At 43.5% G+C, this 13,934-nt stretch overlaps 1 protein-coding gene across 1 annotated transcript; it reads left to right on the forward strand.

The window, feature by feature from the left end:
* The first annotated feature begins 517 nt into the window (after positions 1-517).
* On the forward strand, positions 518-13,643 carry HP1BP3 (heterochromatin protein 1, binding protein 3). The gene is made up of 12 exons (XM_009888343.1): positions 518-718; positions 1,146-1,248; positions 2,691-2,841; positions 3,190-3,349; positions 4,432-4,575; positions 5,135-5,215; positions 6,849-7,003; positions 7,778-7,868; positions 8,552-8,711; positions 11,267-11,378; positions 12,360-12,497; positions 13,358-13,643. Exons 1-12 carry the CDS (start codon positions 623-625, stop codon positions 13,641-13,643), a joined length of 1,677 nt encoding a protein of 558 aa, XP_009886645.1. The 5' UTR covers positions 518-622.
* The last annotated feature ends 291 nt before the right edge of the window (positions 13,644-13,934 follow it).

The following is a 13,934-nucleotide window of genomic DNA, read 5'->3' on the forward strand; positions in this document are numbered from 1 at the left end:
TTCTTGTTCAAGGACTCCTCCTTTTCTATAAATTGCATGGGGTTTAGTTTGGGAGGGGCATGGTTTGAGTCCCCAGTGTGTGTATTTTCTGCCTAACAGATTTAATGGTTTAATTCCTTAGGCTGATAGAAGCTGGATCAATGTGTCAGCTCCTGCTTTAACCCAAAGTCAATGACTTACTAGTTACCTCAACGCCTGACTTTAGGGAAAGTGCAATGTCTGCTTTTCGTTAATGCTTTCTGTTAATTTAAAGAGCTTCTTTATTCTTTCAGATATGTTTTAATGGAGCAGGCTGCAGGTCTGGCTTACACCTTTACCATTTCTGCTACATCCATAGCACTCAAGTTTGCATACGTGTTTTAGCATCTTTGTTGAATGCAAGTGTTGTTTGTCAGTTATGTTAGTCATAAGCTGTAAGTCATTTATCTTTTTTTCTTTTTTATCTTTAGTTTGTAGATACACAGACACAGATGTTTTTGTTTTGTTAATTTTCACACCACATCTTTTCTGTACTTTAGGTTGACTCCTCCCTGCACTGTGAAAACCATTAGGAAAAAGTCCTTGGGGTTAAAACCTGGGGCTCCACAGTGTTACCTGCACTTGGGGCTAGAAATTAATTTAAATGGCGACTGATCTGTCTGAAGCTGAACCCGTGCATCATAAGGCGCTTCCACTCTTAACGGGAGCTCAGCTGATCCACACGGACAAGTTAAGTGAGGTAGGGGCTGGCCCGTTCTCCAAGCTTGCCCTTGGATCAGTCCTTGACTTCCTGCTTAAGGTTACTCGGTACTCTTTCTCCCCTGCTTGTAGGAATCTCGATTGGGAGTCTAATAAACCCCCCAGGCACTCTCCTTCCCCATCCCTGCTTTCCCTGGGATGTTGTATTTGCCAAAATCCTCAAATGGTCATCTCATTTGATTTGGAATTGAAAAGAAATTATTTCTTCTGTAACTGTAAAATGTGAAACTATCCTCTCCTAGTATGCTTCAAAGAAACTGGTTTGAGGGTTTCTGTTTTAAAATTCTGAAAAATCCAAATTTAACCGGAATATTTCTAAATATGCTGCTTTGATTTACTTTAATCCCATTTCAAAAACTTTCTCATTCTTTCTGGAATCTGTACTGATTTTTGTATACTTTTTCTAGAAAGTTGAAGACGACACAATGCCGATTCGTCGCTCAGTGAATAATTCTTCCCGGGAAACTCCTCCCAAAAGCAAACCTGCTGAAGGTGAAGAGGTCAAAGCAGGTACGGTAATAGTTCTGTCTATAGTGGATTGTTAATGTCTATCCAAATATAGGCATGTGTTCTGAAACTCCTGAAAAAAAACCTTACTGCCACGATTAAAATATTACTAATACTTAAATTCTTTTCACAGGCTTTTCCTGGGTTATTGGGAAGTTGTATTTTGCAGCCACTCTTTTCAGTCTGAACCCATTTGTTTCGTCCTTCATACCTTCTGGCAAAGCCCTGATGCTCCAGGCGTGAAAATACAACTAAATGTAGTCCCTTTTTAGCTTGTGCATTCTTTAGAGTAAAGGTAGAATTTGTGAAGTTTCCGCAGTGTCAGGAAGATGGGTTGAGATTGAAAGGTACCGTTGATGAGTGCAAAACCAAAGTATTTAATTTTTTTTCTTTCTTTTTCTGAACAAAAGCATTTTGCCACAATGTGTCATAAAATCTAGTCTGATATTGATGTGTCTGGTCTTAGCAGCTTCACCTCAGAATGTGTCATTTCAGTATCATATTCTGGGTAGTTGCACTGACTTTGTCCTCTTTGGTGTCACAAATAAATTGCACAATGAAACTAACTATTAATAAACTGCATATTTTAAATGCATGATGCCTCCATGGGAAAACTATGCACAGGAATGTAGCAGGAGTGCTTAAGCTCCTTCTCAGAGGCAAGAGAACCTCTCTACTGCATGGAACAGTCATGGTAGACAGCTCTTTATCCAAAAAGTGGGCAGTGACAGTTTATATGCATGTTATCTAGCAGGCAGCCCAGTCTCTAAGGCCTGTTCTCAGCTGAATATACTGGAGTTAATTTGCTTGGTAAGTTGATTTCGGACTGGAGTTGATCCTGCTGATTGACAAGTGCTTCTGCAAATGCATGTGCAATCTACAGCTTTGCCAAGTCTGGAAAAATGTGACTGAAAGTTGAAATCCTTCCGGTGCCACAGCGTATGGTGCAGAAACAGAGGTGTTTGAAGACAAGTTGGTTGTAAACAAAGCTGCTACCTATCCAGATTTCTTGTAGAGATGTATGCTTTTGCACCTTTCCAAATTAAAAACACATAAACCTCAACCTAGGGGAAAATCTTAGTGTTTCATGGTACTGATTTCCTTCTCCTTTCCCCACGGAGGCCTCTCTGGTGAGAGATGAGTGCAACAGTAACTTCTGGAGTTAACAGAAGACTGGGGGAATTAGTTCATTGTGAAAATGCTAGGTGATGTTGTTGGAGGTTACTCTGGCATTTGATGGCTAATTGCACCTTACTGAAGCTCTTTCACTAGTTTGGTTTGCCTCTTAAGTTACATTCAAATGATCTACTTAAATTAGAGAAAAGAAATTGTCTGGTGGGAAATAATTTTTGAGGTGTGTTCTTAAGTTCTTCTCCCGCCCCCCGCTTCCTGAAGAACAGAGGCTCGTTTTAGGCTGTAACTTGATGCATTATCACATCTTTTAGATGCAGAAGTCACTTCTGAGGAGTCTGCCTCTGTTGGAGAAGAACAAGAGAATGAAACCCTGCCTGCTGCATCCAGTGAACCAGAACAGCCAAAGGAACCTGAGAATGAAGGGAAGGTGGAAACAAAGTCCTCAGAAGAAACCAAAAAGGAGTAAGGCTTGCTTATCGCTAAATTCAGGAATTTGGGTAGTATTCTGAAGAAAGCCAGGTTCTCCAAATAGAGAAGATGGTGGGAGAGATGGGAAAAATGGGATCGATCCCTTAAGAAGGTGCTTGTATTTCTCAGGAAGAAGCTACTAATCTAGTGTAGCTGCTGTTCTAGAACATGTGTGAGGCTGATTATCAAGATAGGGTCTTTTTTTTTCTAACAGAAACATCAAAACCTTCTTTAAATTATTTTCAATGTCAGATGTTTAGGGCCTTTTTTTTATTGTTGTTCTGCTTGTTGGTGTGTTTTACAGTGCCTTCTGTCTTACTATTGTTTTTTATTTTTTCTAAGCGAGAAGGATCAGTCTAAGGAAAAGGAGAAGAAGGTGAAAAAGACCATTCCTGCGTGGGCTACTCTTTCTGCTAGCCAGCTAGCTAGAGCACAGAAGCAGACTCAGATGGCTGCCACCTCACGTCCCAAAATGGATGCTATTTTAACTGAGGCCATCAGGGTAAGCAGGAGACAAATGTTTCTTTTGTTCATCTGTTGCAAAGCAGAATAATTTGTGCACCTAATATCCACAATTTCAGCTTGCTGACGATACAGACGATAGTACTGTCTGATAGCAGGAAACTTACTGTGTAAGACCTGTATGCTTCTGCCTGGAAGCCCAAGGAGCTGATAAGTGACCGTGATGATGGTGAGGGGCCCTGTAGCTTATTTCTTTGTTTAGAATTTCTTTCCCTCCCTAATTACGTTATTAGAAACAGCTATGATGCCATAATGTGGTTGATTGCTGTCATCATTTAATTTGGTGTGCCTTCTAGCCATATTGGACTTGATTTACCTTGGTTAATCCATCTATTTGTTGCGTGCTTTTTTCAGCGTTAACTTATTCTAATTCAGGACAGATGGAGATACTGTAAACTAACATTCCAAAGTGGTGTTGGTCTTGGTTTACTGTATCCCTCCTGGATGTAAGAAGAGACCTGTGCTGTTGTAGTTGCACTGTAACGCTGCTGCTCTCCCCTCAAGGCTTGGTTCACGCACGTTGCCTTTGCAGGAGGCCTGGACTCCACCAGCCTTAATTTCAAGATGGCCTTTACAGCTGCTACATCTTCGAAATATGATCTTCAACTTAGGTTTTTTACTAGTTTACTAATGTCAATCCTCCATCTTCTTAAAAAAAAATAAAAATTGGCAACTTGTTCTGACTTAACGATTACTCTGTCTGACATTAGTAAAATGACTTACCAGTTGTGCAGTGTTGGTTTGCCAAAAGGTGACTGTGTTTTGTAGTAGCACGCAGTGTTTAAGCCATTACGTGTAAGTAGCTCAGAATAGAGGAGTAGTTGATAGGTGCTTGCTGTGCTGCTTTTGTGTTGTCTGCCCTTCAGCTACTCTGAAGGGGAAAGTTAAGCATTTTGTTAGTCATATTTTATATTCTTGAGTCATTGTGGGGAAAAGGCCAGCCCTGGCATGCTGTGCCGATGTTCTGGCCTGTATGCGTCAGTTCAATCTCTGTTCTTCCAGTCCCACAGCAAGATAATTTTGGTGCAGGTGGTTTCTACTAACTTTTTGCTTCTCTTTCAGGCATGCTTTCAAAAGAGTGGCGCATCGGTCGTTGCAATACGTAAATACATCATCCACAAATACCCTTCCCTGGAGCTTGAGAGGAGAGGCTATCTTCTAAAGCAAGCATTGAAAAGGGAGCTGGAGAGAGGACTCATTAGACAGGTAAGAGTCGCTTTGTGGAGCAGCAGTGGAGGTGGTATTACTTAACTACACAGGAGTTTCTTAAACTCCATTAGCAGGTCTCTGGGGTGATCATGTTCTCCCTCGTGGAGGTTAATCAACCTCTGTCTCCGCTTTGTTAGACACTGACAGAATTTCAGCACTGTTGTGTCAATCAGATACTTTGCACGGTTGTCTTTTGTGCAATTTATGACCGTTTCTTGGTGTTGTGTCATACAGCATTGCAGCAGCATGTGTCTTCAGACTGAGTCCAGCAACATCACTTCTGCAGCAGCGTGTTTCTTTTAACACTGTAATTTATGCCTGTGATGTCTGTTAGGGTCTGCTGGTCAGGACAGCAGAGTATGTTATTAAAGTCCAGCTGTATTTTCTGATCTTACTGAAGTTTCAGTGGGTTCAAATCAGGCCTCTGCCATAACAGCCCATTGCAAGAGTGACTGTGCATTCAAAATCTGCCTAATGGTGTCAGTTAGTCTCTTTCAGGTCGTTATTATTCTGAGTTAGTTTGTTAAAGACTGAAATGGACTTTCTTTCAAACTAGGTGAAAGGAAAGGGAGCTTCTGGGAGCTTTGTGGTGGTGTCTAGTGCAGGAAAAACTGTTCCAAAGGCCAGAGACAGAAAGGTAAGATGGGTCATTTTAAACAATACTCTGAAAGATCTTGCACTGAAACACATGTATCTTGCGAAATGCAGCCTAACCTCAACCCAAACAGTATTCTTCTCCTTGCTGTGCTTTTCCTCCCCAAGTACAGTAACTGAAACACTCGTTCCACTAAAATCGGAATCAGAAAGCTAGTAAGAGAAATTAAAACTAAGTAGAATAATCAAAATTTTAGGTTTAAAATGTTTACATGAAACCTCTCAGCTTTGGTTCAGAGGCAGAAAACTAAACAACCATGAAACTCCTCTTCTCTCTTTACTTGATGGAGAGAGATGCCTCTCGGGTGTTGTAAGAAAGCTTTATGCTACTGTTGTTTCTCTTGTATCTGTTGCATGGACAAATGGAAGACTTCAGTCCTCAGGACTGTCAGATGAACATTTTGCCATCAGCTGTGAGGGCAGAGGAGAGAAGAAAATGTGCTAAGGCTTCTGGAAGCAAGCTGCTAATGTTGGGTGTATGTTGTTCTGAGGTGGTAAAATGTAAAGTGGTTTTTTTGAGCCTAGTCCTCACAATTAGTCCTGGTTCCAGCACCGCTGTTCTCCACTCCCTGCTGCACTGAGCATATGAAACGCAATTCTAACACTACAGTTACAAAATACTTAGCTGGAATTGCCGGTTCCCTTGCGGCATAGATGAGTGAACCCAGAGAGCGTTGTAACGGCATGGTGCTTATCTCTTGGCTACTGGGGAGCCCAAAAGTCCTAAAACTGAAGGAGAGAGTGACACGCTAGGTACCAGGGCACTGAAAGAAACTAATGCAGTGTAACTTCTTTTTAAATAGAGCTCACTGGCTCCATGAGAAGTTTGAGCAAGGCGCCTGATAACTGCTAACACATCGCATTTCTTGTCTGCAGCATATCGGTGCCTTTGTTCCTAGGTACTTTCTCTGTGTTGCAGCAAAACAAATAGCTTGCTTTTGGTTTTGGTGAATTCAGCTAGCAGTCGAGCAGCTGTCTGGGTGAGCGACACCCTCACCCGTTTGACCATTTGCAAAGCTGTTGTTCAGCATCAAAATCAGTAAGCTTCAGCACATTTCCCCAGTGTCTTTTCTGTATAAAGAACAGGCCTTTTTCCCTAATCATCCCCTCCTCAGAGTACTGAAGGAATGGAGGAAAATTCAGAAGGGAGCGTTGGCTTCAATCAAGGTTTCATTCTGTCATCTAAAAAAAAAACAATGCAGGGCTGTTTAGCTCTTCATTTTTGGGAAGATTTGACCTGTGTAAACAGGTCTTGCCTTTGGTTTTTATGTTTCATGTCAGCGTGAAGCATTTTCACTTGTCTCATTGAAAGGTAGCAGAGGCAAGTGTCTACAGAAAGAGGAAGGAAACCATTAAAAATACAGATGTGGTTAAATACTCAGTAATTTATATTTGTAAAACTTTCCTAGGGCTCCTATGAAAATTCCGACCAAATTTGCTCAATTTTACTTAAACTGCTAAACTTTTAAAATTGTTAATTTAAAGGGCTGCCTTATAGAATTGGTTTTCCAGATCTGTGGCCAGTGTCAGGAGCACTTCTCCCCACCTGTGCATTGCTGCTTCAGAAAACCCAGAGGTTTGGGCCCCACTGATGCATAAAAGTATGTGTATTTCAGAAAAGCACTTCTGCTCCGACTGCAGAGCAACAAGTCAAGCTGGAAGATATCCTGCCCCTGGCTTTCACCCGCCTTTGTGAGCCGAAGGAAGCTTCTTACAGCCTGATCAAGAAATATGTGTCTCAGTATTACCCCAAACTCAAAGTAGATATAAGGTAGGTGCAGGAGTACGCTTTTGCAAGCAGAGCTGCAGAGGAGCAGTGAAATGCAGCCTTCCTCTGGCTTTGCCGCACTTCACAGTGATTCGGTTCAGTATTTCAGCAGGCAGCAGACAGGTGGTGCTCTGCATTGTAGAGCCTGCAGGAAAGCTTGAGGAAAAGCTGTGCCTTTTTCTGCATCCCTCCACACCCAATCTTTGTTCGTGACGCCGACATCAGCATAGCTCTACACACCTCTGCTCTTAACCAAAACCAGATCCCTTTAGCTGCATGGATGTGAAGGTCTCTCCTTGGGATGTTGTCCCACTTGGTTCTGGGTGCTTTAACTGGCACACGCTCACAGTAATCTTTAAGTTTGCCCATAGGGAGCGGGTCAAGGCTTGGGGAGGAAAGCAAATCTAGGAAAACCCTGTGCGTCACCTCTTACAGCGGCTTGTACTCAGTCCCTTGTTTGTCTGCGAGCTGACTGACTCATTGCCCACCGAGTCCAAATGTGCTTTTCAAAATGAGTAAATCCTTCCAAGTAAAGCTTGTCTGTGTCTGGATACGCAGTGACACCGAGAAAGCGTTGCAGTTGAATTTCCGCTAACGTACATTGTTCTTCTCCTGTAATCAGCACTTGCTGACAGATCTCCATTTAAAATGTCTGTATGTAGGCAGATACCACTTGTAAGTACTGCTCTGCTCACACTCCGTATAAAGCGTTGTTTCTCTGTTTGTTTTTTAAGCTGTCAGTGCATGTCAGTAAAGCTTTATCCTCCTGTATTTCAGACCCCAGCTGTTGAAGAATGCCCTGCAGAGAGCTGTAGAGAAGGGCCAGTTAGAGCAGATCACAGGGAAGGGAGCGTCTGGAACATTCCAGGTCAGAAACAGAGTTCATCTTGTTTTGTTGACTGTACTGACCACAAGCCTTGGATATAAGTTAACGTGCCCTCTCCCACCCCCAGTTTTATTGGGTACACCTTTCTTTAGCAGCCTGTCATACTCAGGAGTTGTCAAACTATGAAGCAGTAGGACTCTTAGGACTCTTGGTCTACATTTCTGGAGCAGACCCCACTGCCTTCCTTGCTTAGTGTGCTCCACATGCTGCTTCAGCTCTGACTCACTAGCACAGTAGGGGAGATGGTGGGGTAAGCTTTCCTTTCCATCACTAATTCTAAGTGCAGTAGGTACCCCAGATGCCTGCAACGTCTTTTGCTTGTGTCTATGCCATAGAAGTCTCTTGGGTACATTTGGTCTGTGGGATGGAGGAAGATCTGATTTATTTCCTTCCCTGAGTGATAGGCCCTTAGATTCCCACATCCTTGCAGCTTATCTGGGGACTAGGACAATGTGTTTCCCAGAAAAAGCACTCCAGGCCAGTTGACTGAGTAGGCCTGTCCTCCCAATTAAAGCTGGGAGAGCAGCATTCCCTGTGCAGTGTTTTAATATAAAACGTATCTGTGCTAATGCAGGAGCGCCGACCCACCTGGTGCAGAGGAGCTTGTCCTGACCTGGTTTGGGAGATTTTGTCTTGATGCTTTTCTCTTCCTCCTTGGAAAATAGCTGAAGAAATCAGGGGAGAAGCCCCTGCTGGGTGGGACTCTGATGGAAGACGCCATCCTGTCTGCTATTGCGGCCATGAACGAACCGAAGACCTGCTCCACCACAGCGCTGAAGAAGTATATCCTGGAAAACCACCCAGGGACCAACTCCAACTTCCAGGGTAAAGTACCGATCTGCATAACGCTTCTCCTTTACATGCTGAAAGAGAGTCCTGCAGCTGCAGATGTGTCTGTGCAGCACCTTTAAACTATTCCATTGAGCTTGCTGGGGAAACGGCAGCTGTGCAGCTCTTTGTGCTGCAGAGATGCTCAGTGGTTTTAATTCCCATTAGTTCCTTTCAAGCCTGACAAAGGCTAGTTTCTGAGACATAATGCACGTTTCTCTTGTCTATAGCATGTTCCCAGGAAGGGGGAATAGCATTCAAGTAGTTTATTGTTCTTAAATCACCAAGTTGATTTGATCTGGCTCTATTTTGAAAAGCTACAGCTTGGCATAAATGCAGTTCCTAGTTGCTTTTTATTTAGAGAAGTTGCACAGTCTAACTTAAAAAAATTCACAAGCACCCCTCTTAGTGATTTGTTTGAGGTCTTTCTTTGGCTCTGATTTTAAAAGGTCGAGCAAGTGAGCAGAGAAGCTAATCCTGTTTTATTTGGAAAGAGATTTGGCATGTCTTCATTCCCAGGAATGACATTAATGTCTGTTTTGACTTTTGCGTTAGCAGAAGCAATACAAACAGAGACTTTAAAGCAGATTTTCTAATGGCTTATTTGCATTATTTGGTCTGAGCCCAGATGCAGTTGATTAACTGAGGCTGTCGAGGTCATTTGAAGCAGGATGAGCTCGCCGCCGTTTCTACTGGAGTCAGACCTAAAAGCAGATCAGTTTGTTACTGTGGTTTCATGGTGCTGGTGCCATTCGTCAGGACGTGGGGCGAGACAGGAGATTGCGGATCTCTGGAGCTGAAGCAAGAGCATCAGCATGACTGTTTGATGCAGGGTTTACCAACAGATAGAGGAGCACAGGTTCCCTCACAGCGGTGTGGGCTAAAGAAGTTGCCTGAGGCCTTCTGCCAATTAGAGACTGATATCAAGTCTGGCTTCTTAATCTTGGGGTAGGGAAGAGAGTTTCCAGGCTTACGAAGCCCTTGCATGATTTATTTTCAGGACAGCTGGAAATTGCCCTGGTCCTTAGTGGCCGGTGTGTAGCCAGCTTCCAGTGCTTGTCAGTCTTGCAAGTCAGATAAGGAAATTTCAGCTTGCAATCTGTTGTTTTCTTTCTCCTTCCATTACATAAAAGGAATTTTGATGATCTCTGCTCTGTTTTAAGAGCAACCGGAGGAAGATCTGGTGAGCTGTAAAAGCAGGCGGGTATGCACTTGCAGAGCCAGTGCTCTGCTCTCCTCCCTGTTTTATACCTTATTCTTATAACTGGACTTGAATGGGGTCAAATCCTTTACATGCTGCTGTTGGTCTTTGATATCCAGAGTCAAAACAGCCTTATGTTTTATGTGTTGCTCCTGTTTATAAAAAGCGTGGGGTTTTTAAAGAGTTCTTGAACTGTGATCATCCTAATGTTGCAACACTAGTAATTTAACAGATACAGTCAACTCAATTAGCTGTGCAAGCTCCTCCAGTGCCGTTCAAATTAAAACATTTTCAGCAGAGGTAGCCTGCAGGCTGGTGAAGGTATGGCACTGTCCCAAATGATTCTCTTGATGTGAAAGGTCAGTTCTTGATAGAGTGTTGAATAAGTGGTTGAATACCTTTGCATTAATCGTACAGAACAGCTTCAGATGACGGTTCAGCCAGCGTGTTTCTTTGTATTGTTCACTTGAGAAATGGAAAGAGAAACTCTTTGGAACATGCTTGAGGGCAGGCCTTGCATTTCCCGTGGTTTGGAGGGAGCTAAATATGTAAATGGTCCCTCTAATTCAAGCTGAAAATGCTTTTGAACTGACTAAACGACTTCAACCCTTTGCCAGAGTTAAAGTTCCCTTGTACTTGCACAGTTTGGGTTACAGTTCTTACACAGTGCACAATGGAACACAAGACTGGAATAAAAACTGCATCTGTCATATTTCTACACCAAAATATTTTCCCTTTAAAAAACAAAACAAAACAAAACAAACCCCAAACCAAACTACGCCGCATATGAAATTTAGAACACAAGGAGGGCAAAAACATGGTAAAAACACTTTTAAAAAAACAGCTTGGAGACCAGGCTGAAGAAAGCTGAGACTTGGGTTAAATTTGGACAGAGGTAGTTACGTGGCACTTTTGAATGCATTTATAGAGGAGGATCCCTTGATGGTGACATCAGTAACCTGCACTGTTCTTCATTTCATCCTTTGGAGCATTTAAAGCCATACTTGCTAAGTGTTCAGGAACAAACACTTCTGTCTTCTTTCTGAAAAATAACTGTGAGAGGATTTCCCTTTAAATAAGACATACTAAAACCTGTAAATGCAGTGGTCTAGCTGGGTCCTACTCACGGCAGCCGCTCTTTGCTGAGCGCAGGAAGAAGCATGCTGTGATGCCTTCACCGGTCTCAGGTCTCCAGTGGTGTTTCATTCCTCTGCAGGTGCCCCGGGCAAAGGAGACTTCATCCTCACGTTCCAGCTCTGATTTCAGAGGGCACTGCAGAGGGCAGTAAAGTTGGACAAGTGGACAAAGATAGTAACACAACCTTTCTCTGTTTTTTGGTTTCTTTTCACAGTGCATCTACTAAAGAAAACCCTGCAGAAATGTGAGAAGAATGGCTGGATGGAGCAAATTTCTGGAAAGGGCTTCAGTGGAACCTTTCAGCTTTGCTTCCCTTATTATCCCAGGTAAAGAGCTTGGCTGTAAAACGATGTTCAAGATAAGTGTTGTGTAGGTCAGCCGGATAGCAGTGCTGAAGTTCATAGGCCGACCTCCTGTTTCCAGGGAAGCTTGTGGAGGGTTTAATAACCGATGAACCGCAACATTGTCGCCCATATTCTCTGTAGGTAATGACATTACTTGGGTGTCTGACCGTGAGTGGACATAAAGCTGACTTCATTAGCACAGGAAGCTTTTAAGGGCAATAAAAATATTGGGCTTGATATTCTGATACTCTGTCGCGATGCTTTTTTTTTTGCAGGATGGGGGCTCTTTAAGTGTTCCCATGCTAAAACAAACTCGCATGAGCAGGTAGAGTGTTCTTCTTCGTGCAGGGATGCTCATAACGAGTAGGACCCAGCTGTTTGCCTTTCTTAATGTTGATGTGGAGCAGGGGTGGGAGGAGGGAAGATGACCTAGATTAGCAAGTGCGAGACTAAAACAGCCTTTCTTCTCCTGCTGTGAGTGTATATTGTGCTGGGCCATGCGGAGCCCAGGGATGGTGTCTTAGTGTCCCACGAAGAGCCAAATGGCAGTATAGTCATTAAAGTTTCTGCTTCCCACCTTATTTTATTGCATATGTACAAAGTCCTCAGTCGCTTCAGCCTGCGTTCAGAGTCGCTGAAGTCTGATCTCGTCCCTTTGTTGTCTGCTATCCTGTGTTTGCACAGAAGGAGCGATGAGGAAGAGAACCGGAGAAAGGACAGCTTAGGGCTGGAGCATTCCTGGCAACTTAAAAGCTGCCGTGCTTCTGCCATTGCAGAGACTAACTAATGTTTGGTTTAGATAGCAAACACAGAAGTCTCGGGGGTATTTCTAGGTTAGGCTTGAAGCTGTAACCGTACAGGCAGATGGGCAGTGGTGTCTGATGAGAGCCAGGGTTACCCAAGGCTTGCTGACCCTCGAGTCATATCCTTACAAGTCACGCTCTGACAAGAACCCTCTTGTAGCCCAGATGTGCTCTACCCAGAGAAGCAGCAGGATGAGGACTCTGAAGAATCTGATGAGGAAGAAGAGGATGAATCTGAGGAGGAAGAAGAATCTGAAGAGGAAGAGTCTGAGGAGGAAGAGCCACCACCAAAGAAGAGGTATGGCATCATGAGAGATAAATGTGCTCCTTTGGATGAAATAAAAGGGACTGTCACAGCTGTAGAGCGCACAGGTTTTTCTCTTGGTGCGGTTATTTATCCACAAGGCTGTTGCTCAGGAGCTTTTGGAATAAGCTGTTTCTAATTATGGTTGAACTCCTGTGGCTCTGTCAGGATCGGGACTGCTCCAGGACATGTGTAAGCTGCAGAAGCAATGCCTTGCTCTGGAAATGCTGATCTCCCCTGGTCCACAATTTGAAGCTAACCTCTTTTTTCCTGCAGATCAAAAGAGAGCCCGTATTTATTCTTTGAATGGCATTTAGTCTCCCATGTGCCTTTTGGGCTTTACAAAAGTGTGACGTTTCACATGGGACTTCTTTTATTTACTAAGTGTTTCCTTAGGAAAACTTTTCCCTAAAACCCTACAGTATTATTTGCAGTTTTGTAGCCAGGTTTGAAACCTGCCTTGTTTAGAATGTGGATTTAAGATAAGTGTTGTTCGTTAAGTAATAAAATTCCACTTAGAGAGGAGGGAGAGTGCTTAGGTCTCTAATTGTTCTGACAATTGACTTTGATTTATTGTCATTATTTGTACTGTTATATGCCTAACGAAGGAGCTCGAAACCCCGCTGGCAGAGTGCCGTGGGGAGTGAGAAGTGCTTAGCGTGGCAAGATCCACCAGAGGAGTTCTTGCTCTTTGGGATTTAGCTAATGAAATGTACTGCTGCATAAAGGAACATCCGTGGTAAAGAACAAGGATGCCAAGATCTGCTTCGTTTATGCAAATTGACGACAGCAGCTCTGCTCTGGGTAGCATTTGCGCCTCCACTGAGATCTTGCACTGTCTCTCTTTCTGACAGGATGCAGAAGAGACCGCCTCCGAAATCACGGAGCAGGGCCCCCCCGATGAAGCGAAGGGAGTCCAAACCCAAGCCAAGAAAAACCCCCGCAGCCCGCCGGGGGAAAGCAAAGCCCCCTCCCAAGGTCAAAACCCCCGCGAAGAAAGCCAAACCAGCAGCCCCAGCCATCAAGAAACCCTCTGGTGGCAGCTCTTCCAAGAAACCAGCAGCCAGCGGGAGGAAGGAGGTGAAACCTTCTGCCAAGGGCAAATCCACCATGAGGAAATCTCTCCGGGCAAAAAAGTAAAATTTTTCCACCGTCAGGGAATCCCATGGTCAAATCCACAATCTTGTTTTATAAGTCAACATGCATTTGTATTTTAGTTCTGATGCTTAAACACTTCTTTAATTTTTATTGTTTGTTTATTTGTTTTGGTGGTTTTTTTTTTTCTTGAATGATGGGGGAAAAAGCTGAAAACTAAATCAAACCAACCCGAGCATTTGTTAGATCCCAATGCTGTGCCTCGCGTCTGCCCCTCCCCTGGAACAAGTCATCTTTAGTTTCTGCAATAATTTAGGACTTTTCTAGGACATATAT

Source organism: Charadrius vociferus, unplaced genomic scaffold (genome assembly GCF_000708025.1).
Source record: "Charadrius vociferus isolate BGI_N301 unplaced genomic scaffold, ASM70802v2 scaffold107, whole genome shotgun sequence".
In the NCBI taxonomy this organism is placed as follows: domain Eukaryota; kingdom Metazoa; phylum Chordata; class Aves; order Charadriiformes; family Charadriidae; genus Charadrius; species Charadrius vociferus.